This window comes from Schistosoma haematobium, chromosome 5 (assembly GCF_000699445.3).
Source record: "Schistosoma haematobium chromosome 5, whole genome shotgun sequence".
NCBI classification, from domain to species: domain Eukaryota; kingdom Metazoa; phylum Platyhelminthes; class Trematoda; order Strigeidida; family Schistosomatidae; genus Schistosoma; species Schistosoma haematobium.
The window spans coordinates 18,097,774-18,123,897 of NC_067200.1; the positions used below are offsets into that span (position 1 = coordinate 18,097,774).

The window sequence follows — 26,124 nt, forward strand, 5'->3', positions numbered from 1 at the left end:
ATGTACACAAGGGAAGAAGCAACATCCTCAAATACAACACGGAGAACACCAACCCAATCACACTTGGTGGAGAAACTCTGGTAAAGGTGGAAAGTTTCACTTATCTGAGTAGCATCATCGATGAACAAGGAGGATCTGATGCAGACATGAAGGCTAGAATTGGCAAAGCAACGACAGCATTCCTACATTTAAAGAATATGTGGAACTCAAAACAACTGTCAACCAATATCAAACTCACAATCTTCAATACGAACGTCAATACGGTTAGTCATATTGTATGGAGCTGAAACTCTGAGAACTACCACAACCATCACCAAGAAATTACAAGTATTTATCAATAATTGTCCACGTAATGTAGTGAATGTCCATTGGTTGGATACCATCAGCAACGCCCTACCATAGGAGACAACAAACCAACTTCCAGCTGAACAGGAAATTAGGGAAAGACGCTGGAAGTGGATAGGACACACATTGAGAACATCATCAAAGTGCATCACGAGGCAAGCGCTAACTTGGAATCCCGAAGAAAAACGGAGAAGATTAATATCAAAGAGTACATTACGTCGGAAATTTGAAGCAGATATTATAAGAATGAATAGCAACTGGAAACACGTGGAAAAGATTGACCAGGATAGATTTGAATGTAGAACTCTGATGAGCGGCCTATGCTCCACCACGAAGGGTAACATGTGTAATTAAGTAATATTTTCGTAGGAGAAAAGTGACCTTCTTTATGGATAAAATCATAATATTGAACGTGTTTATAAGATCACAGGAATCGTTAATTACATTATGAAATCTAGTGAACCTTGAATGTAACAAGCGCCTAGTAAATTATCTTTTAAACATAACCATTCTTATGAACTAGAATCTTGATACTTTAAGCTATCAGTTACACACAAACTAGGCTCTTAGATTAAATAGAAGGTATTAAATACAGATTACATTTGTAAAATCTTTACTGATTAAGATTAATATATAATTTACGCAGGAAAAAATGGATTCTTAATTTGTTTCTATGCTCATAAAAATTTACGGAATGTGTATTAAACATACCAGTAAACTGCCTTGGCTTGAATCGATAGATTGCAGTATAAATGGTAGTGTAGTGAACGAGAACACAAATGGGGAGGGGCATTGAATGTATTCGAACACACAGAATATCTCACTAACATCTGAGGACCATACAGTGAATACTCAATTTGTAAAATTTCAATTAATTGTCTCAAACTGGACTGTTCCTTTTGTAAATATCAGTCAATCGTCTCAAACTTCATTATTCCTACATTTCCATACCAATTGCTTTCTGTTCCCTTTCTTTCCTCCTCGATCTTCTGCTGCCAGACATTTTATTTCTGACTTTCATTATATACTACTCATGTCGATTTAAGTAGCACACAACATAGTTGTTTCAATATTCTTATTTCCTACTATTTGATATCATTTGAAATACTTCTATCAACTTGATTCCCATTAGTTAATGAGTTTTATATGCTCATACTTATTGATAACAATTTAAGAGATTAATAGCACCAATCTTAAACAGATTTCATCATGTTTTACCATTTATGTAACTAATCTTTGCTATAAGTATAGATTAAATTCATATCTAATTTGACATTTATTTAGGTTTATAGTATCATAAATAGAATTATCTTGTACTATTATCTTATGTCAATCAAATTAATGAATTTGTTTTATTGGGTTTGAATCTCGCGGGGTGAGATCGTGGATGAGGAGTCCCGTACTAGAACGAAACAACCATCCAGTGCTTCCAGGTTGTCCATGGTAGTCTAGCATCAATCGATACATGAATTCAACAACTAAACTACTATAATGTTCAAAAAAACCTCTTCTGATACTAATCAGCATATACTCACTAGTGACTAGCTTCAAGAGGTATTTCCTCAAGTTCTAGTGAAAACCCGCGACCAGTGGAATTCAATCGGTTCTGTTGTGAGATAGTAACTCACTGAAGACAATGGTGGATGGTGGCGCAACTTCGTGGATTAGTTGAATTCAAACATTAACACCTTTCGATGCCAGCTTGGTAATTCAGTTTTTAAGCGCTTACGCTTGAGACCGATAGGTCCTGGATTCAAATCTCGTGAGGCGAAATTGTAGATGTGCACTACTGAAGAGGACTCCTATACTAAGCTGAAACAGCCGTCTAGTGCTTCCAAGTTTTTCATGGTGGTCTAATTTCAATTGACTCATGATCTCAACTATTGAACTTAGTATAATATCCACAAAACCCTCTCTTACTATCCTATTTTCTTTATGTTTACATTGTTCGTGAATGTTTTTTTTATAAACAAATAAACAAACAAATCGAAATACTCAATGGGATAAGGTTTAGTTTTGCTTACATAATTTATGTTGTCTTATGGTGATATGATTGATTCATTCAGTAGTATTAATAGTAAGATTTCAATTTTCTTTATATTTAATATGCTTTATTGTTGTTGTTGTTGTTTTTGTTTATATACAAGATTGAATTATGGTTTTCTATAGGGATAGAATTTATAATCATTATTTATTTATGGTTAAATGTCATTGATCATGTTATCGGTGATTCTATTGCGAAGCTACTGGGTTTTTTAGATACATGATAATAATAGTTAAGATCATGAGTTAATTGAAGTTAGATCACCATAAAAACAACCTGGAAGCATTAGATGACAGTTTCATCCTATTGTGGAGTTCTTCAATAGTGATTGACTTCAAGAGGTACTTCCTGGAATTCTAATGAGAAACAATGATCAACTGGAGTTCAACCGAATCTATTGTGAAATAGTAATTCATGGAATATAATAGTGGATATATTGCTCAATTTCGTGGATTGGTTAAAGTTTGATATTACCATCAATGGATGCTAGCTCAATAGTCTAAAGGTTAAGTGTTCATGTATGAGACTGATGGGTCCCAGATTCGAATCTCACAAAGGCAGGATTGTAGATGTGTACTGTTAAAGAGTTTTACACTAAGACGAAATAGTCATCCAATGCTTCCACGTTCTCTATGATGGTCTACTTTCATTGGATTCATAATCTAAACTATTGAAAAATAATGATTTGGTGATGATAATTTAGATCATGAAACTAATCCAATTGTGTTTTATTTAAAATGATTGAATAATTTTTCAGGTTGGTGTTAAATCTGGTGGTTAGTACTACTGTGATCATGTTAGTGACATAATTAGTTACTAGGTGGACTACATATCAAACTTTAGAAGTGGATGTAAATTTTATTTTACTATTTTTTTTTGTTTGTTTTTTCGTTTTAGATTGAATTTTTCAATATTGTTCAAGCACCAATTATGTTAAATGAACAAGGAATTTATTTAGTGACTTATCCAGATCAACGACCAACTGGTGATGCATTTATTCTATTTTCTAATGATAATATAGCAACTAAAGCATTAACACGTCATAAAGATTATTTAGGTGATAGATATGTTGAATTATTTAAAGCATCACCATCTGAAATGGTTCAGGTAGTTGTTATGGTGATATATATATATATATTTTTTCTATAATAGTTACTAAGTATTCTATTACATGTGTATTGTAATCTATATCTTTGAATAACTGTCAAAGAACTATCATCATTATTGAGTCTTCTTACAAACAAACATTTGTCGAACCAAATTTTCTCTCTATCAATTGTTGTGATAGTTTAAAGTATTTGAATGATTGTACGAACTAGGAATTCCTAAAATAACAAGATTCAAGCCAAAAAAGAACTACAAGAGCACAAATGGCTGAGAGTGAGGAGAATCAGCTCTCCATATTGAAATACAGCCACTACCAGCGAAGTCCCACTCATTACATCACTGTTGTTTATGAAATTGAGGGGATGAAAAGCGAATTTCCGGCACTTTAACCGGGTTGATGGATATGAAAGATCCACCTGGGGGAGTTGGAAAACCCTCATTCCAAACCAATGGTGCACACGAGCTCCAAGATCCTAAGAAAGCAAATGGAGTATGAACGAATTATTAGTCACCGGGTACTATGGGATTGCATCTCCATAAGTTGCTCCACTTCCTTGTAGATTAGACTTTCAGGTCGAAGGTTCCGGATATGGCCACTTAAGGAAACCACCTACTTCGGTTTGGGTACCCTGGCAATATCATACACAAACATCAAGTGACTTATGTGGTGCATATGTGTTTGGTGCCCCTTTGTGCACCTTTGTGCCAATATTTAAGTGTTCAAATAAATAAATAAATAAATAATTTAGAATTCAAAATCAAGCATTCACCAAGTACAAAGGAATCGTTAGTTCACATAAACACTACAGTTGTATATCTATTCTTTAATTAAAGAGAGAAAAATATCATAGACAATACTCCATTATCAAATATCTTTATGACAAACTAACACAAACTTACCTGATTATTGGATAAACTATTCTCATGTCAGAAAATGGTTTTAGATCATTGATATAGTTTAGTGAAACTGATCTAGTTACTTGACTGGAGTTTGAAAGGTCAATCAGTTACAACGTAGGATCAGGCACATACATGCATCAGTCCAAGTTGCCACACCTCATTAGCACAGCAAGACAAACACCGAATTCATAGAAGCACTTAACTCAATGGTGTAATATATAAAGGAAAGATTTTATGTAAGCTCCATTTCCTAGATCAATATAACTGATGGTGTGTTATCATCTACCATACCACCAGGTAATCATATAATTGTCTATGTTAAGGATTATAAAATAAAGTTAAAAGTATGAATGAGAATGGTAAGAAGAAATGACATATAGGGTATGTAAGTCCTACCTCATATATTCATCAGCTTAAAACAAACACTATGTGAAAGTGGGTTTAATAGTTTAACCTACTATTGAAATAATGTACATGAATAGTTATGGTGACATCGCTTGATATTGGCATTTCAGATATCACAAATTCATCTGTATGAAAAAGTGAAGCATTGTTTGAGTATTTACTTTCTAATGAGCAATTCTCCCTAGAGTAAACTTTCGGATTGTGATTACAGAATTTCTGTAGGCATTTTTGGACAGTGACTCAGATTACTTAACAATCTACAAACCTTAATAAAAACCCATCTGATCGTTCTATAAAGGAACGAAAACATGATGTATGAAGCACACACATACACATCAACTAAGCCGATGCTCCTCCACGAGGAGTAACAGACGTAAGTAAGTAGGTAAGGAAGTTGTATTGTGCTACCAATCAGATTTGTACTAGTTTACTATGCTTTTTTCTCAGTGGTCTATTTACTTTATTTTTATTTTTGACCAGGTTTGTCATAATGTAACACTATTTCAGTGCTCATCATCTGGACAAAAAACACATTCAGCCTTATCGAACATTCAATCTAATGGAATCATAGGAGTACCACTAATAAATGGAGGAACACAAATCAACTGTTCTAATCTAGTCAATTTTGTAAACAATAGTAATACTAACAGTAATAATAACAAAGAAACTTATTTAAGCCCAGCTCTTACACATTTGAAATCGGCTATCAGTACTGGAGCCCTATCAAATGTACAAAATCTATGGAATTCTGGCACAATCCCTTTGGGTTTATCACATAACTTATTAACATCAAGTGGAACAGGATTGGATTCATCTGGCTTAAACGAGAATTTATTATTAAATAATACATTAGGAGGTATATCATCATCCATACCAATGATCTCACCAAACAATTCTTCAGTGAATCTTAATGTTTTACCAAATATAGCTATTACAAATCCACTCATACGTGACCTAACTGATCCAACAGATCCTGATTGTCCATTTGCAAGACCGATGCCAATTGGTGGTGCATGTGCTATGGTTCAGTTGAATGAATTGCCCATGGAAACATCCAGGCATGATATTCGATTGTATTTGGGTCCAGCTAATTTTGCAAAGGTTTATCGTATGAGAAGGATGGTAATTATTTTGCATTATTTACTAAATGGTTTTATTTAATATGTTTATCTAATGAATCTAGATGAACAAAACTCATCTGTATTCAATATCCCTGATAGTGCAATCAAATAAACAGTTCACTCATTTTAGTTCCATCTAAATTGTCGTTAAGTTTATTATGATCCTTAGTTTAAATAATGTACCTAAAGCCATCAGAATAGAGGTTTACGGGAACGAACAAATGTTATTGACATCATAGATCAAGTTAGACATACATTAACATTCAGGAAGTATTCAACAGACGTTTTGTCCTAGCATAGAACTCCTTGACAGTGTGTACACACGTATTCAACAGGGGTCAAACTCTGGATCTTCAATCTTGTATGTGAGTACTCAGTCTTTAAACCAGTGAGCAGAAATCTAATAATATGAGTGTTTAACTCCAGTTAATTGGCTACACTGAGTGACCATCTTCCATTGTCTTCAGCATGTGTATTCCTCGCACCCAACACGTTTGAAATAGTTTTCAATAGATGTCTAACTTGAATTGGCTTGTGATATCAATAGTACCTAACGTTTTTAGTCCAGAATTTGGTATTTTAAACAACATAAACTGAAGATACATCTAACATTAAGAGTCAGTGAAGGAAATTAATAATGATGTTTTCTTTTTTTACTATTTACAATTTAAATGATATTGTAGTGAATGAGAATTTAAGTGGGAACAATCGAATGTATTTGAACATACATAATCTCGTGGTAAAATCTGAGAACTATACAGTGAAGACTTCATTTGCAAGATGCCAATCAATTGTCTCAAACGTCAGGATAGTCCAAATTCATTTTGTATTGTTTGTATGAATCCTTCCATTGATGTATAGGACCAGTGTCTTATTAGCAAATCTGCATCCTGTATGGATTGCTTCGATATTGCCTTAAGTTATAAGCCCTCTAAGTAAAGATGGATGGTGGCTAGCAATGGAATTCAGGACGCACGTTTTGTCTTATTTAGGACTCGTCAGTTGGATATACCTGCATCTCAGAGTTGATGTTCAATCTGGGACTTGAACTTAATGAATATCAACTCTGGGATGCAGGTATATCCAACTGACGAGCCGCAAATAAGATGAAACGCGCGTCTTGGACTCCACTGTTAGCCATTATCCAACCTATGTAGTATTTGAAATAAAAGTAGAAAAACTCAGTCAAGTGAATAGAGATCCTCAACTTAACCGATGTACTTATTATAACAGTGTTTGCTCATTGAAATAGAATAGAACTAAAGAAATTTCTACAGTAAATACGAAAAAAAATGATGCAGTGCCCATATTCATGAAGTGCATATTGTTGATTATTGACAATAGCATTAAAACACAACTTTCTATGCTTTAAGAATCCAGCGTTTTGAAAATGGTTTCCGTCAGTCAGTCAGCTATTATACAGGATCAGGCACACATATGCATTGCTTCAGGTTGCTTCACTGCCCAAGGGACAGTTGCTTAAGGTCGATCACACACAACCATTTTGTGAGTAATTTTCGTGTTAGCTCTGTACTTATTGTAACCTTACCGCCGAATACGGCAATCCGTAGGATGAGATATGCATTTTTATGGTCCACATTTTTAACCCCCTCTCCTTGTGAGAAGGCAGCATCGCTGTTATACCGATTGTTTGAAGGAAACACTCAACTGCTATCACACTTCTTTACAGTCGCCAGTACAACTTCGCCTTCGAACTTTGAGTTTGCTACTATTAGTCTTACCGCTCTTCAACTGACCTGTCTGACATGGTAGAACCTTGAGAAATGGTTATTCCACTCAATATAGCTCGATTAACTCATCACGATAGGCACATCCGACCGAGAGATGATAGCAACCGACGGTTAGGGACCTTGAATGACGTGGCTCAAAATCGTTTGCAATGGCGCAGGTGCATCCGCTCTTTGTATTCCCCGAAATTCTAATCTTCTGAATTCTTCACGTCCCTTCTTTTTTTCTCTTTCTAAATTTATTTCACTGGATTACACTCCTTGAATAACATCTTCAAACCCTAATCTTTCCGATTACTGCTTATACTCTTACTACCTATACCACTACGGGATTTGAATCGACAACTGCATCTCTGTGCTAATGTGGTATGGCAACTCGAACTGATGTACGTACGTACGAAATTCTACGTTGTTACTGATTGATTAACTGACTGACTGATACCCGACCACTACATCAAGGTAGCAACAACAACAACAACGGTCAATAGTTTCTAACATTGATAACAGAATATTCAATGTTTTGAGAAACTAACAGTCACAGTATGGATAATTCTTTTTGATTTTTTGATTTTTCAAGGAAACTATTTCAAACACCACCAACACTAACAACAATAATCATACATCATCATGGTTATTATCAGTAAAGAATATAACTGAAGCTATTCAATTTATTCATGATTTAATTAGTAGACCATTTACTATTACTACATTATATGGAAATAATCAACAATTTAAAGTATTATCCAATATTCCAACCTTTGCATTATATAATATTGATAATAATGGTAAATTATCAATTATTGATTTATCAAATATAACATATAATATACCAATACATAGAATCCATATGACATCATTATTAAAATGGAATAGATCAAATCATTCCAATTACAATTGGTCAAGATCAACAATAAAATATCCGATTAAAACAAAAATGAATGATCAACATATATTCAATGGTAAGTTATTGAGAAATGACATGGTTAAATAATCATTGCGATATATATGTATATTGTGATGTCAGTCAATCAGTCTCGTATGCTGTTACGGGTATGAGGGCTGATGTCACTTCCCGGCTGCCCACACCGTGGAAGGGTATTTCTTGAGGAACCTGAAACAAAAGTTGGATTATTGTTGACCTTAACGACCTGGGCACGTGACCGCAGAGCCCAAGAGACAACTGCTTGAGGCCGGTCGTGCACGGTCTTTTTGTCGGAGGTTTTTGACGTGTTAGCCCCGTTCTTTAAAGGGCCTCAGCGCCGGAGACGGAAATCCGTGAGGTAATGTGAGGTGTGACATTTTTAGGGTCGACCTCTTCTAATCCCTCCATTTCTTTGGAGAAGGCAGCATCGCTGCAGATGCTGGTTGTCTGAGGGAAACACCTTACTGCTGTCACACCCCTCTACAGCCAGCAGTACGACTTCGCCATCAGACCTTGAGTTGCTTTTTTTGGTCTTACCGTTCTCCAGTCGACCTGCCTGGCATTGTAGAAGCTACAGGAACATATATTCCAGCCAATATAGCTCGGTTGGATCATCACGATAGGCAAGCCCGACCACCGCGTCAAGGTAGTAGCTACGGTCGGGATATTGTGATGTAAACTACTTATATCTGTTGTCATCAGTAGTATATTATGATAATCAATTACAGAATGTATTTTATTAAAAGACTAAAAAAGAATAAAAGGCGGGAATGGAAAGCAATCGATATGAAAATACAGGAACAATAAAATCTGAGACGATGGACTGATATTTGCAAAAGGAACAGTCAAATTTAAGACAATTGGTTGATATTTTGCAAATCAAGTATTCGCTGTATGGTTCTCAGATTTCAGTAAGGTGTGCTGTAATTTTTTGTTCAAATAAATTCGGTGGTCTCCACTCATGTTTGTGCTCACTACAATAACATTCTTTAGTATATATGTATACCCTTATACGTGTATTGGTTTGTTTATGAGAAGGTTATTTAATAAGTGAAAGCAAAAGATAGGTCTATAGAGTCGTTTTTTATCTTAAAGTCATATTTATGAAATGGATTGTAATCTTAGAAGAAATAAATATTATCGATTTATAGAAAGAAGGGTTTAAGTTTTACAGTTGTAAATATTCAGGACCTGGATCTCGCAGTGAGACTTGAATCTAGTATATTTAGCTCCATACTCCAAGACATTAGGGATGCTATCCCTAACTCAGGGTCTGAAAAGTCGGAAAAATGAAAATTTCGCCAATACGATAAAAATGATCTTGGTGGTCTGGTAGTAGTATTCCGACACCAAACAATTGGTTTTAAGCGTTATTTAAGCCCTAACACTTCAGGCTGGGCTATTTCGTTAACTACCCTATATATGTGTTTTTTGCAGTATAAGCTATATGGCTATGTAGAGCTGAAGGTCTCGTATGAGACTGGAGGTTCTCCATTGATATTGTGGATGGTTCGGTATCGCTTTGACAGGTTTTGCTGAGTTTTCATGCACAAAATTGGTTTGCTAGTTAACCTATTTCATTCACACTGGGGGTTGGTTTTCAGTGTTTTCAAGGACCATTGTGATTGGGACATTGTAAGCTATGTCGCTATTGCTAACATCAATGAGTTTGACTGTCGTGTGAGCGGAACAGGTGAACTTTGGCCTGTTCGTGCTGTGCATAATTGATACAAGCGATCATTGATCGTAATAACTATACATGTGATGTGAATGTGTATAAGAATGTTGCGAATGTTCCACCAGGGTGCTTGTTACCTGTGTGGTTGTGTGACAGGATTGAACTGTACTATTTAGATTGTAGCGTCGAAGCCAATATTGTGTCTGGTTCTCCTGTGAAGCGGGATTGAGCTGTACTGTTCGGGTTGTCACGTGAAAGTCTGTATGGTTTGGTGTCTGGTTCTCCTGAAAACCAATTTAAAATTACCCTGACCCACAAGGGTATTTTATATAAACGATACCTTAGTTATTGATCTAGCGAGTACATATTTAGTGAACGAGGACACGAAATCGGGACAATCGAATGTATGGTATGAATATTTGGTAACTAGATTATGTATATTTATATTCTTCTTATTATAAGCCTTATTTTGACCTATAATTTATTATTGTACGATTTACGGTTCTTAAACTAGGTTCAGTTTATTGACTACCGCCTCCCACGTTCACAGCCACTTTTTGGCTTGTTTGTGTATAAATGTTATTTCCTATTTTATGGTGCGTTGTGGTATGTTTGGTTGATATATAAACTCAGTATGTCTGAAATAAATGATTCGATTCGCATATTGGAAGCTGGTATTGGTGTTCTGGACTAAAGTGGACTGGCTAGGCGGACATAGGACCAATAAAGACGCTAGGCTGCCCATACCGGTCGAACGTCATTGATTTGACACAGTGCTGAAATTGTATAGTTCGTATTTTGGTTGGTGGATAAATCACGTGATAAAAAGCCGGACATAAAATCATAACACTGGACAGTTGGGATTAGACATTAACACTATTAGATGCCCGCTTAATTGTCTATAGGTTAAGCGTTTGCATGACAAACCAATAGGTCCTGTGTTCAAATCTCATGAAAAGAGGGATCATGGATATACACTGTTGAGGAATCCCATACTAAGACGAAACAGTCAACAGATCTTTTCAGATTTTCTATAATGATCTAGAACTTCAATTCATTCATGAATTCAATTACTAAATAATTATGAGTCAATTGAAGCTAGACCACCATGGGAAACCTGGATGCACTGGAAGGCCGTTTCGTCCTAGTATGAGACTCCTCAGCAGTGCGCATCTACGATCCCGCCCCCCGCGAGATCCGAACCCAGGACCCATCAGTTTCGCTCCATGCGCTTAACCAACTAGACCACTGAACCGGCATCCAACAGCGTTAATGTCTAACTTCAACCAATCCACGAAGTTGCGCCACCGTACACCATTGTCTCCAGTGAGCTGATATCTCACAACAGACCTGGTTGAATTCCTTTGGTAACGACTTCTCACTAGAACTCCAGGAGTGTCTCCTAAAGTCAGTCACTACTGAGAAGGTGATTATTATTGTCATTATTATTATCAAAGCTGAAGTATCATTTATTTTTATCTGATTTCATTTCAGCAATCACTTCACCAATTCAATTATCAGATACAAATTTACCTATCAAATATACATCTTCATTCATAAAAAATTACAATATAGATAATTATATTCATTCAATCTCTAGTCTTAATCTTTCGCCAACAATAGTTACCAACCATGATTATGAAAGTTTATTGATTCCTTCATCCAATTCCATATTATCTAACAATGTAGATCATTCAAATGTTTTATTAGATTATAAAACTTTATCTCATTTAAATACTCAATCAAGATATAATTTGCCAAATCTTACAGCATCAATGGTTATGTTAACAGGTTTACCAATTGATGTAACACAAGAAGAACTTGAATCATTATTTAAACCTGTTAAAAATCTATTGACGGTTAGTTCCTGTGAATTGACTTTAACTTTATGTTTACTGTAAATTTATTATTGAACGTTTCTTTTCAATGGTTAAGATCATGAGTTAGTTGAAGCTAGACCACCATGGAAAACCTGGAAGCACTGGACGACCGTTTCGTCCAAGTGTGGGACTCCTCATCAGTGCTCATCCACGACCTCGCCCCCTGCGAGATTCGAACCCAGAACCTACTGGTTTCACGCGCGAGCACTTAACGACTGGACCACTGAGCCAACGGTGTTAATGTCTAACTTCAACTAATCCACGAAATTGAGCGACACATCCACCATTGTCATCAGTGAGTTATTATCTCACAACAGACCTTGTTGAACTCCACTGATCACTGCTTCTCATTAGAACTCCAGGAAATACCTGTTGAAGCCAGTCACTAGTGAGCATATGTTGATTAATATCAGAAGGGTTTTGTGGATATTATAGTAATTTCAATGGTTAAGATCATGAATTTTTTTTTACTAGAATTTATAAGTTCTCCTGGATAATTCAACCTGCTTAGTATGTACCTTCATGAAGGTCATATCGAATTTCATAGAATTTATGTTTTAAAAATCATTTGTCTACAATACTAGTGAAGGCTAATATCTAATAAAAACTGAATCAACAGTTAGATAATACGATATGACTTAGTATACAGTTATGAAATATGTCTATTTAAGGTGGAATATTAATAGCATACAACTCTTTTATATTATGAAGTTATAAAGTAGTTGTCACTATTGATTAGTTTTCGTATCACTGAGAAATTCACATCGGTATTGTTTGCTTGTATCTTCCTATTGTTGGTTTTTAGGACTACAGTTGATCAGTCTCATGTTGACATATATGCATTCTATGCGGGTCGCCATAAGTCACAAATTTTATAAGCAAAGATGGATGGTAGTTAACCATTGAATCCAGGACGTGCGTTTTGTCCTATTTGGAACTCGTCAACTGGATATACCTACATCCTAGAGTTGATACAGGTACATCGAATCGACGAGTACCATATAATACGAAACGCACGTCTTTCAAAGTCCCTGGTTGTGACACAGTCGTAGAAGTATCTGCTTTTTATATCTGTAGTCTGCCAAAAAAAGAAAATTGAGAGGACAGATTCATCAGATCACATTTTCCACTGATCACTCATCTCTCGTTGATAAGTTTGCTTATCATACTATTAGTTCAGTCACCGTTTATATATATATAGAAAAATATAAACATACACTGTTTTTTAGTACTGAAAATAACTTATTTAATGTGAATTTTGTATGGGGAAGCTCTACTTAAAAAGGAAATAGTTTAGGTATATAAGTCACCTTTGACAATACTGCCTTAGTGTTTTGTAACAGTTCTCATTAAATCACCGACTGATCAATCACTCTATCAGCAGTAATTGAAGAAACAAAGAAGAAAAATTATGGTAATATACACTCAAATAGTTGAATAGCCCTCCGAATGAGGAGATTTTGAGATGATGGAGAAGATTTGTAGCTCATGTAGATGATTTTGATAGAGTTTTGTTCTCTCAGTTGAATGGTTTAGTCGTGGAGCTTTCATTATTCTTCTAAACGACATCATCATCAGCACAAACTTCAGGTAGAAATGAAGTGTTCGAATTTTTCCACATGTGCTTCACAGCTTGTCTTGTAGACCTCTATGTTGATTGATTGGCCTTAAACTTATTATTGTTTACTTCCAAAAAATGAAGTAAACGATGACAGCTTTAAGGTCAACCAATCAGCATCGAGGTCTACAAGACAAGTTACGAAGGTGAGACTAGAATTTATGGACGACCTTTGAGCGACGCCATAGTGACCTTGAGAGTGTCCACCTAATAACTATGATCAAATGAGGGTTATATATATTGATTTGAGGAATTAGATTTAAGGTTTTCACCACGAACTGGCATCAACTAAAATATCAAAACAGCTCGGATAGCCTAGTGGTAACGTCTCAGGCTGTGAAGCTGGGTGACACGGGATCCAATCCATCAGGGAGCACCAAGTCCCTAAAGATTATAGGTACATCTTGCTGACGAGTGCCAAGTAGCACGAAGCCCGGGTTCAGGGTTTCTTGTTGACTACCTCCAACCATCATCTAATCTCAACGTAGTTCAAACAATGTCGAGTCACCTAGACTAGTGGCCACATTGCAACTTGGTCGATGGCATCCGATTTGCACTAAGAAAGACTTGATACACATGACATTAATCACCACCCAGTGATCAATCAGTTGTGATATCAAAACTCTTTTTAGCCGAATGGATGAGTGGATTTCTCGCCTAAACCCGAGATTTTTTATCATATACCTGATTGGTTCGTCCATAAATTACTCTCACCTCTGTGAACTACATGTGGATAATTTCGAACCCTTCATTTCTAGTTAAAGTTTATGCTGATGATGTCATTCAGAAGAACAGATGGAAGTTCCACGATCAAACCATCCAGCTCAAAGAACAAAACTCCATCGAAATGAGGAAATTTCATTAGCTAATTCAGTATTTACTAACTGAATATACAGAGATGAGAAAAATGATCGATGTCTGAATGAAGCATTCCAATAGTTGAAGTTATAAACGGCTTCTCTAATAGTAGAGAATAAAGTTAATATAATTATAAGGGTTGTGGAGATTACTAAGTTTTTGATTAAGATCATTAACCAATTGATGTTAAACCACCATCGAAAACCTGGAAGCACTGAACGTCCGTTTCTTACTATTGTGGGACGATTGTAGCGCAATTTCGTGGATTGGTTGAGGTTAGACAATAACTCCGTTGGATGCCAGCCAATTCAATGGTCTAGAGGTTAAGCGTTCACAAGCGAGATCGAAAACTTTGGGTCCATCCAGTGCATCCAAGTTTTCCATGGTGATCTAAGTTCAATCGTTTCAGGATGTCAATCAAAAAATAGAGTTATTCTATTTACATAAATCTAATCAGTATTAATTCTTATTAGATTTTACATTAACAAAACAAAAAACATTTCATTTCAATTCATCAAGGCTCAACCATACTTTATACCATTTCAATATCATACAAATGGAACAGCGAATTTTTTAGCAAATTTCAATAATCCATTCGATGCTCAAACTGCAGTATATTATTGTCCAAATGGTAGTTTAAGATCAAATAAATATATAATAGGTGCAGCTTGTTTAATACCATCAACTAATACAAACAATCACAATTGCATAACTTCATCATCATTATCATCACCATTAGTGCCTATTCATACAACTAATATACTAAACTCTAATCATTTGATAAACACTTCAAATTTATTAAATTATGATTTTATCAATTCAGGGATTTCTCTTTTACCATCAACAACTTCAACAATTCAACACAATAGATTACAATGAAATACAGATTTTCTTGTTGCTTATACCCTACGTTTACATTACAAACTACGTTTGTTCTTATATATATATATATATATATATATATATATATATATATATATATATATATATATATATATATATATATATATATATATATATATATATATTCCCTGTCTTCCTATCAATTGAATAGTTTGCTTTAATTTCTTAATGAACAAATCATTTGTACACACACACACACACACACACACTTTTTTTCCCCAATTTGTGTATAGTTGAAAGTTATACTAGGGATAATTTGTTACAATTCAGTTATTTTTCTAATCACTTTGTTTGTTTGTTTGTTTTCTCTTTCTTTATATTTATGTATATTCTAAAATAACATTGAAGTTGTTTTTTTTAAAAAAAAAGATTAAGTTTTGTTTACTTATTGACTTACTTACGGCCTGTTGATCCCGGTCACGTATGCTTGAACACCGATTACCACGACGTGCAATGCTAACCGGTGTTTAAGATGGTTAGAAGAAAGCTAAGGGCTGCCGAACCAAAATGTAGCATCAGTCACTGAAGTCATTAACTTCTAGTCTGAGCCATGTTGGTAGATGCAGACTACTTGGTTGCGGTCCGCGTGACTATCGTAACCAATGGCTCAGAATCGATCACAATGGCGTAAATATATGCACTTTCTGTCTTCCTTTAAACGGAGATTAAAATCGCTTCATATCTTTCTTTCTATCACCTAATTCTTTCTTCCTGTACTATATCCTTATTGCAATCATTCTTTTATATATTACCACCATTGAATTAACTACTTTTATGAATCCAGTGTTCATCTTGTTGTGTTAATGAGGTATGGCAAGTTGGACCGATGCATATATGTGCCTGGTCCTACGTTGTAGCTGACTGACTGACCCGGGTTTCGACACCATGGAGTATACAGGCCTTCAATCTGTGATGGTTGAAAATGGATACTAAAATGTACTAAAATTAGATATATGCCTTGATTTACTACTATCTTGTTTTAATCATATATCTTTTAATATCTTTATCAGTTAGTTTGATAAAGTAAAACAGATAAAATTGTAAGTTATTATGTTATTGGATTGTTATCTGCTGTTACATTTATCGAAGTGTTTAAATCACCTAATTGAGATTTGTGCTTAGTCGATATTCACAAGGCAATAATTTGTCTTTATTGAATAATATACAAAAACTAGTTACAAATCTCAACTTGTGAGGTATCTATGGCGTTTACCACGTCTTTTTGTGTGAAATAAAAAAGGCTCCGATAGTGCAAATTGACAACCGTTCTTTGTGTCTAAACTGTTTGGCGGTTTATCAACAAGCAAAAATCAAACTAAAAGTAAGCAATATGGAAAATGTTACGTTTAAACAAGGATCAAACGACTGCATAAAATTGTCAACAACTGCTACCATGATTAAGATAAAGTGATTATAATGATAAATACAATAAGTGTTATAAGCATATGTAACTACTTCAGAATATTACACGACAAACTTGCGTTGCTAGGGTTACAACTAATTACTGAATATTAATAAATAATATAAAACAATACTGAAAAGAGTCGAAGAGAAATGAATAACAACAGAGAATGTAAAACAGACTTGACATCTACAATCTCATTACTAATAATATTCCAGTATATTTCATTACTGAACAAAGCCCACAATTCCCCAATTGTAAGTTAAATCAAAAATAGATGACTAAAACAATATTATGTAAACCAAATTACAAATGTAATTCAGTTTAAATAAATACTTACAACTTTAAATATTACACTTAAAAGAAAGGATGTAATACCAGTTCTTATATGAAACTTTGCATATTTGTAATATAATTTAGTTGAAAGAGTAAAAACTCAGATTTATTTGAAACAATGGATAGGGGATTTCTAGTTCACTTTATGTTGTCGAAAATCTTAAGCAATCTATATATATGTATATATAGGACAATGTTAAGTCTTAGGTATGGATTCCTTTATTAGACGTTGAGCAATATTTATCAAGTTTTGTACAGATTTGAAAGTTATCACTTGTTGTCTTTGTTTTCATGTTTTTCCCATGGTATTGAATAATAAATCATCTAACTCGCTAGACAATGCACACTTTTGTGTTTTCAAAAAACAAATCAGAACCCCAAATAGCAATATGTGTGGTTACAAGTAATTTAACTGTTGGTCTTATCGATTCATGTTATCATGCATACAGGGTGCGAGACCTGTTTATTAAAGACGGAAAGCGTCTTCTATTAGTACTTCATCCCCGATAATTTGTAAGGAATATCAGAATACAGCTTAAATGGAGGACTCCAAACTCGTGTTTTTAATGTCTTTTATAAAGACAGATGCGGCCTGAAAGTAACTTAAGTCTTTAAACATGAAATGATCAATGAGAAAGCATCTTAAACCTAAGAGCTGCAACAGTGGATCATCAGCTGAGTGAAAGGACCGAAACACTAACCATGTTAATAATCTATTTACTAAATAAGATCGATTTATCTTTGTTGACTGTCATGTAGATAAGTATCCTCGAAAGTAAAGGTGAATTTCGGTATAAAAACGACAAAACAAAACATAATGTTCACAAAAATTCACCGTTCAGCATGGTCTTATGGTACCTAGGTGATGTTGATCCACCCTATTCAAACCGAGTAAAACCAGAAATCAATAACTATGGCTGCTAGGACAGTACTTTTCGTATAATCAGAAAAGGATGGCTAACCAGTGTTATGGCATCTAATTCAATGCAAACGAAAGTCAGTGATGTTTATTAACTATCACTGTCGTTGCAGCCTATTCTGAGATTTTGAAGCATTATCGCCTGGTTCGATATTAGTACACTTATCTTGGCTACTGAAAAAGTGGTCCTTATCCCAAAAACCTAGATTTTTTATGATATGACTATCTAATCTATGAGATCTTGTATGGAAGTCACATCATTGTCTTTACCCACTCGTTCAGTAGAAACACTTAGCACAATGATGGTTGGGACTTACGAAGAACATGTTTGTGCTGGGGTAAAATAATATATTTAGTATGAACTACACAGTGAATACGTCTGCCCATCCAAGCCATTCTATTTCGACTCTACACTCCAGCGTTCGTCATTTTTGACCTCTTGGTGTTACATGTTGAGTGTACATGTCTTCGGCTTCAAAGATCTTGTGGTTAGCAACCAATGTTAATACAATTTAACTGGTTTGATAACACCTAAACTTAGGAGTCAATCCAGTTCTTGCTCAACTACTGGGAGGAGCTCATAAGGTATAAATCTTCTGGATGGGAACACTGGCTTCCGTCCCTGTAGAAAGGCATGAGTAGCTTCAGATTTAGTGCATTCGTATGTAAAGACTTATCATCCATGGTTCGTACAAAAAGACTAGGAGCTTAAAATCAACCCAAACTAAACTTGGATGCTGGCGAGAAGGACCCAAAAATTATAAATTTTCGGATGGTGAGGCTCTGGCAGAGAGTGTTGTCGAAGTCACTTTGCGTGCAGCACAAAGTCATTTAGTTGATCCTTGGGTCTAACACACAAATCTGTGGGTTTTGCTCAGCAAGCAATCGAAACTAGGCGTACAAATGTACTTTGGCAATCCAGATGTAGTCGCAGTCACGAAAACTTAGCTGATATAGTCATTAGACAATAGAGAACTTGATTTTAGAGGTTTCACATTAGTAAAAGCCGCCAGCATTCAGAAACATAAGGGATGAGTAGCTATAATCAAAGAAAAACTACCTCATTCACCGCTAATTATAACACATCCCATGTAAGTGGGACGTGTGATTTAGTTAGTTTCCGCTTGAAATGGAAAAGAAAAAGAGCTGATGATCGGTTAGGCCTTCCGCAGTCCAGATTGTAAGGTGAATGAGTTCTTGCTAGATGGTTCCAACGCTTAATCACAAAATGGTTGATGTTTAATCTTAGAAGACTTCGTGTAAGCTGATCCCGGTTCAGCGAAACTCCAGTATGATGATCGGCTGGCTAAATTAAACTTATTTAAATTATCATGTATATGAACCAGAGGCGACTTGATCACAGTTTTTACACTATTTGGTGACAACTTCACATTTGATATGCCCTCAATTTTCCAATCTTTCAAGACAGAGCCTTTACGAGGACACTCCAAAAATGTTCACAAGATTCAGATTCAGATTTGTGTAGTAAGGAGAGAAGGCCTACGGCCTATGTTATTCCTTTTCTAGTATGCTTCTGTGAGTGTCCAGTCTTCTCTTGAAAGAGTCAATTGGAGGTGCGGATACCACTGCTTCAGGCAGCAGGTTCCAAGTATTGATGACTCGGTGTGAAAACCTGTATGCCACGGGTATTTTGTTCGTTCTTGGCTTTTCTACTCGCCTGCTATGCCCTCTGAGGTGTCCCGATCTAGTGGGAAGAAAGAGAGAGAATAAGTTAGGTCCGAAATCATTTCTCAGTATTCTGTACATCAATATTAGATCTCCCCTTAGTCTGCGATAGGGCAGAGTAAAGAGGTTCAGTTTTTCAAGCCGCTCTTTATATGACAAACCCCGGAGTTCCGGAATTGCACGCGTAGCTGCCCTCTGTACCTTTTCTAGTATGTTTGAGTCACCTTTTAAACAGGGGCTTGCAGCCTGAACACAGTTCTCTAACTTAGTTCTCACTAAGGATGTGTATAATGTGGTGAACATGGTAGTATCAAGCTTAGTGAATGTCCTTTTTAAAGCCCAGAGGGTTCGAAACCCCTTAACTGCGATCTCCCGGCAATGGGCCGTCGTCTTAAGATCATTACTCACTGTCACCCCTAGGTCCTTATGAGACCGGACTACGGGTAATGACACATCTCCTATGTTGTACGTATTAACCTTTGAATCCCCCAAGTGCATGTAGACACACTTTTCCGAGTTTATAGGCATTAGCCACTCTTTAGACCAGTTGATCATATTATTTAAGTCCGCCTGAAGAGTAAATGCGTCTTTGTCTCCAGTTATTACTCGCCAAATTTTTACATCGTCAGCGTATAATAACATTGGAGACTGTACTATACTTGTAAGATCATTAACGTACATTATAAAAAGTAAAGGACCTAAGACGGAACCTTGGGGTACTCCACTAAGTACTGGTCTCCAGATGGAGCACTTGGAATTTATTCTTACTTTTTGCCTACGACCTACTAGGAAATCCTTAATCCATTTTAAAAGAGGTCCGGCAATACCAAGGTTTGCCAACTTCAATAGCAGCCTATTATTTGGCACCTTGTCAAAAGCCTTACTGAAGTCTATGTAGATAACATCCACTGAGTTTCCGTTGTCTAGCGCATTATTCCAGAGCTCCCTAGCTATAAGGAGGTTCGTTGTACAGGATAGACCCTTTCTAAAACCATGTTGTGCCATGTTCAGCAAGTTATTGGTTTCCATAAATGCTGTTATGGTCCGTTTGATTATTCTTTCCAGTATTTTAATTACAACACTGGTGAGGCTTGCGGGTCTGTAATTTGATGGAACTTGTCGTAGACCTGTTTTATGTATGGGAGTAACGATTGCGTCTTTCCAGTCCGTAGGTAACACACCTTGGTCAAGTGACATTTTGAATATCACAGTCAGTGGGGCTGCGATATATTGGGCAATATGTCTCAAGATTTTAGGGTGTAGTTCATCTGGTCCTGTTGACTTCTCCATGTTTAGGGTGCTAAGAGCCTTAAGCACATCGTTTTGGTCGAAGTCCACGGTGAGCAGCTGGTTTGTTGACTCTGTAATTGGGTCTGGTTCTTTCTCTAGAGGAGGTTCCTGAGTGAAAACTGCCCCAAAGTAGTCAGCCACAACCTCAGCTTTTTCCTGATCTTCCTCTATCATTTCAGATTCACTTCCTACTTTAATTAGGTTGGGAATCCAATGATGAATCCTTGTTCTGTAGTTTATGTACGAGAATATCCTCTTGGGCTGCTTGAGTGCAGATTCTGCCGGCTGCATTTCATATTTTCTTTGCGCTTCCCGAATTTTAGTTATACACTCGTTTCTTATCGATCTGTAACGTTCCATCGTACCCGCTGTGCCAAGGCGGATGGCAACATCCCAGCATTTCTTCTTTTGTCTTAATAAGCGTCGAATATCCCGCCCTATCCAGGGATGTCCGTGCTTCTTTTTCTTTGGGACAGTCCAGGGTATGTATGGTTGAGTTACCCGATTGTATAACTGCCTGAATAGAGTCCATGCCTCTTGTACTGATGCCTTTGAGTCGATTTCCCAGTTCTCAGACGATGCTGCGGAGTTAATTGCCTGTATATCTGCCTTCCATATGTTAGGACGGGCCGGCGCAATTGTTTGACAAGCAATCTCAGCCATGAATTTGAATAAGATGACTGCATGGTCACTTCTCCCAAGTGGTGGGAGAAAAGCCGTTTGACCAACGTCATCACCGTGTGTGAAGACTAAATCTAAAAGAGAAGAGTTTCTTAAGTCGTATCTTGTGGGATCTCTAATGTGTTGGAATAATGCTAGTCCAATCGAGGTTTCTAACAGTTTGGAGTCGAACGAAGATATGGATGACCCTACTTCTAAGTTAACCCAGTTTATATGTGGTGCATTAAAGTCGCCTACTACAAGGCTTTTACCGTTGTTACACCAGGACTTAAGTTTACTAAGGAGAAAATCATCTGCTACACATTCTGGACCGCGATAAACTACAACTACTTCAATATCTTGCCTTCGGCATTTCAACTTACATCTCACCAGTTCACATGTCCCTGAAACATGTGCTACTGTCTCAGCTAATCTTATGGTTAGGGTACTTTTGGTGTACAGAATAACCCCGCCTCCCCTTCGGTTTAATCTATCAGCCCTACTGGTTATGAAACCAGTCAATTGGATTTCACTATCTAATACTTCTGACGTTAACCAAGTTTCCGAGACAGCGATAACGTCCGGTTTTTCTTTGTCCACCACTGACTTCAGCTCCTCCATTTTATTTAGTAGGCTGCGAGCATTTGTGTAGCACACTTTTAAGTCTGTGGAGAGCTTTCCCTTGCCACCCAGAGTGGCTTGGGGATCGTTTTGCTCCAAACTTTTACAATCTGAAAACCCTTAGGAACGAGGTTTCTTTCACCGTTTCGGCGACGCTCGTTTATTTCCGCTTCTGCAGCTCTTCTCTTAATACGATCAGCTAGGGCCAGAACGAGTTACTAATCAGCTGGATATTGACTTTCCCATCGAATTATCAATGAGTAAAATCCATTAACTTAACACGCGATTGAAGCTCGATCTTTTGAAGCTTTCAAAAGAAGGTTGAACCAACTGGGAGATCACCATTGCCAGGATTAACATCGGCCACCTAGCCTTATGTCCTTTCCGAACTGAGACTAGTACTGAACCTTACAGGGTTTCAATCAACAATACATCGGATCGTTCAAACCATACAAAGTATATATAAAACACCCATAGAACCAGTCAACCTTTCGCCAGGTAGTGTGATTGTTTCTAGTATCCAGAACCCTTGGTGACCTGATACAAACGTATCTACTCAGATTACAGGATATACAATCCAACAAACAATTACCAAACTATCTACAGCAAGTGCGGTCGAGTGGCCGAACGAAACAACCAAAAGCGATTCCACAGAACTCTGTTGGTTTATGCAAGCTTGGAATAAAGAATTTCAGATATTGGACAAATTACAGACAGCGCAATGTGTAAATCATCAAGGCCAATCATCGCATTGGTTCTATTGAAATTTTGGTTGGCCCCACGAGTGCTCCGGTTTAGCGTTGCTTCGCTTTATAGAGTGACGCTTACATCCTAAAATCTTACCGCTCAGTCTTTATTCAATACGTTATTTTGTGTTAACCATTAATAATGTTTGGTTTTTATGACGTTTTTTATAAACAACATCAAACATGACAGAACAACTAGACATAACGTTTAACTATACCAACACCAAAATCGCACAAGAACTGGTAGGGCTTTCTAAATAATATAATAATAATAATAGTTGTTCTCTCATGTTGTTGTTTAGACGTCCTCAAATGTTCTATATCACTACATAAGTTTTTTACACTAATAGATAAGTGAAATAACTCAAACCGACAACCTTTAGTTATAATGTATGTTAACTCTTTACAAGTAAATTTAGGTTCTCCATAGGTATCATTATTTTTGCAAGTGCTAGTGTATAAGTTCCCATTCAAGAACATATATTATATGTATGCATACACCTCCTGTTCTAGATTAAGTCTGTCAGTGTACTGATTACGTTCAACGCTATTCAGGAAAATAAGTATGTTAGACTCTACTTGGTGTTTAGATGGACATACACGGAAAAGATTATCAACAATAGTTGAGCGGAGTTTAACGATGACCATTAATGAATTGTTCCTCAAGTTTTAAAATAGGATACCTAACCCATTATTTTACCATAGTTGAATCCTCTTGGCTCCCCAAGTTGTGATTATCGGTTGTTTGTTTCATGTTCATCTAAAGCGCAGTTATCCCTCCTTTATTTCTGAGCTACCTTGCCCAACCTCCTATCATCACCTTTCAAACTGTTGCATAACTAATACCTAAAGCTCTTGGCACCTGTGTTACTAATTCAACGTTTCTTTCTCACTTGACTTTACTTGGTATGTTTGGTCTTTAGGATGATAAGTAACCATTCACTAGTGAGTTTTGGTGATATACCTTCTCTGACGGTATAAGTAACGATACGTGACTATTCTCTAAAACTAAATGCGCATGATTATTTTCGGAAAATAAAACTGAAATTGAGTATTGGTGGAACAGTTCTTAATTTTAATCGAAGGAAGCTCCCCATTGAAACCAAACGCGTCTTTCAGTAACATTCTCAGTATTCTTCCACAATGGGCGTTATAATAATTAGACTTGGGACTTATCGTTATAAACTTATTCGTGATGAGCATCAGTCGTAGGACCAGGCACATATATGCGTCGGTCCAAGTTGACATACCTCGTTATCGCAACAATATGAACACCAATCATAACTTTGTAAACAAGGCATCTAATCGACGAAATCTGTTCACGAACATAATAAGCTGATTTCATATTTCCCAACTTACACTAGACACTTTAATTCCTCATGCAGTATTAAAGTCAAATAGGATAAGCTTCTGCTTTTATTTATAGACCAGCGACAGTATTTTTTCGATATTTTACCACTTAACAATGCTATTTCAACCAATTATTGGTTATTTCTGTTCACAGCAGTGTCATGTCCAAGGGTTTCATCGACAAACTTCGTATTTTTGTCAGAGCTGGTAGTGGGGCTGCAGGTAGTCCACCAATTAAAGGCCGGGGAGGAAATGGTGGGAGTGTATTTCTAGAAGCCGATGAAAATCAAACACTCCAAAATCTGTTTATGGCTAACCCGACGAAACGTTTCATGGTAGTTTTAATGCAACATTTTCCTGTTAAATTTCGTTAAATCTTATCAGTTTTTATTACTGATTTGTTAGTCGATCGATTTTATTTTTCAAGTAGCAGTTTATGTAATCATTTTTAAGCCACATTGTATGTGCTTGTTAGTAGTACTTTCAGGCTCCCAAAACCCAAAGGAAGGTGGGATTGGGTTCGAAGCTGGTTGAAAGCTGAGTACCTTAGTCACTAAAAGTCGCTGATATTTTCATCTACAAGATACATTCTTATCGATATGGATGTGCTGAGATTTGAATTTGTTATTTTTATCTTCTCTTGAAACTCATCTTTCCTTCCCAAGATTTAATTGGCCTCCGTTGTTTAAATGTATGACGATTGGTTGGGAAGTTCCGATACTTTTTGTTCTTGTCTATGCATGTCTGTTTGTTACTATTTAGTTGAATCCCTCAAATTTCAACCAATTAGGTTATAGGTATAAACCATGGTCTGTATACTGATGTCCAAGCAAACATCTATTATCATAATCAATCTTCGTATCATAGGTCTGAATAAGATTAGTGTATGAGCCATTCTATTTATTCACGTTGTTCTATTTATTCTTAAAATTAAACGCAATTAAGACAGGGATTCGTATGTATTACTTCCGATGTGATTAACTCGATACTTTTTATTCAGTGATTGAAGTGTGGTAGCAGTTGCTGTTCAGTGTAAAATTCGTAAGTTTCATTCTTTTGAAAAGAATAAAAAAATAATTTGATCTGAAACTATGGAGAGATTCATGTATTTAAAGTCAGTAGTTACATATATTTTGTCATTGTTGTAACACATCTACAAATGCCAAGTGTTAATACAAGTAGTAAATTCTGAGAACGATTAAACCATAACAAAAAGACTGAAAGCAAAACTGAAATAGATGTAATTCAAAAAAACTTACTGATAATAATTAAATAAAAGTGCAGAAAAACAACAACAACAAAACACACAGAAACATACCCATTAAGGGGATTAGGGCCAAGGAAGGATGAGAGGTTGGACAAATCGTTTCTGCACGCAAAGTTCAGGCTTGAGTTTGTGGATTGCCAGTGCCTCTGCGGTGCATAAAATATTGATTCGAACCCCCTTCGATCCAGTTCCTTTGACTTTGTAGACTACCTTAAATGAAGAGTCCTTTGGAGCGATTTGTCCACAGTTGATTAAGTGCTCCTATATCGAACTCGTGATTGTTTTTCCTTGCCCTTTTAAGAGCCAGGCCGGATAATG

The 26,124-nt window shown here is 36.2% G+C and overlaps 2 protein-coding genes across 3 annotated transcripts in view; both read left to right on the forward strand.

The window, feature by feature from the left end:
* Positions 1-449: 449 nt before the first annotated feature.
* Positions 450-15,909, forward strand: MS3_00009299 (uncharacterized protein; the record flags this gene model as incomplete). Of its 2 annotated transcripts, XM_012943159.3 has the most annotated exons (5): positions 3,287-3,496; positions 5,282-5,923; positions 8,248-8,629; positions 11,765-12,129; positions 15,146-15,909. In XM_012943159.3, coding segments are annotated over 5 exons (1,959 nt in total), but the record flags the coding sequence as incomplete, so codon positions are not given. The 2 variants fall into 2 exon arrangements, with proteins under 2 accessions (XP_051065066.1, XP_012798613.2); XM_051217652.1 differs by having other exon boundaries at positions 450-8,629; positions 11,765-15,909.
* Positions 15,910-23,176: 7,267 nt separating this feature from the next.
* GTPBP10 (GTP-binding protein 10) overlaps positions 23,177-26,124 on the forward strand; it is an 83,342-nt gene continuing 80,394 nt past the window's right edge. The window contains exon 1 of the mRNA XM_051217653.1: positions 23,177-24,874. Within this exon, the coding sequence (XP_051065067.1) occupies positions 24,701-24,874 (174 nt within the window). The 5' untranslated portion in view covers positions 23,177-24,700. The remainder of the gene's footprint in view (positions 24,875-26,124) is intronic.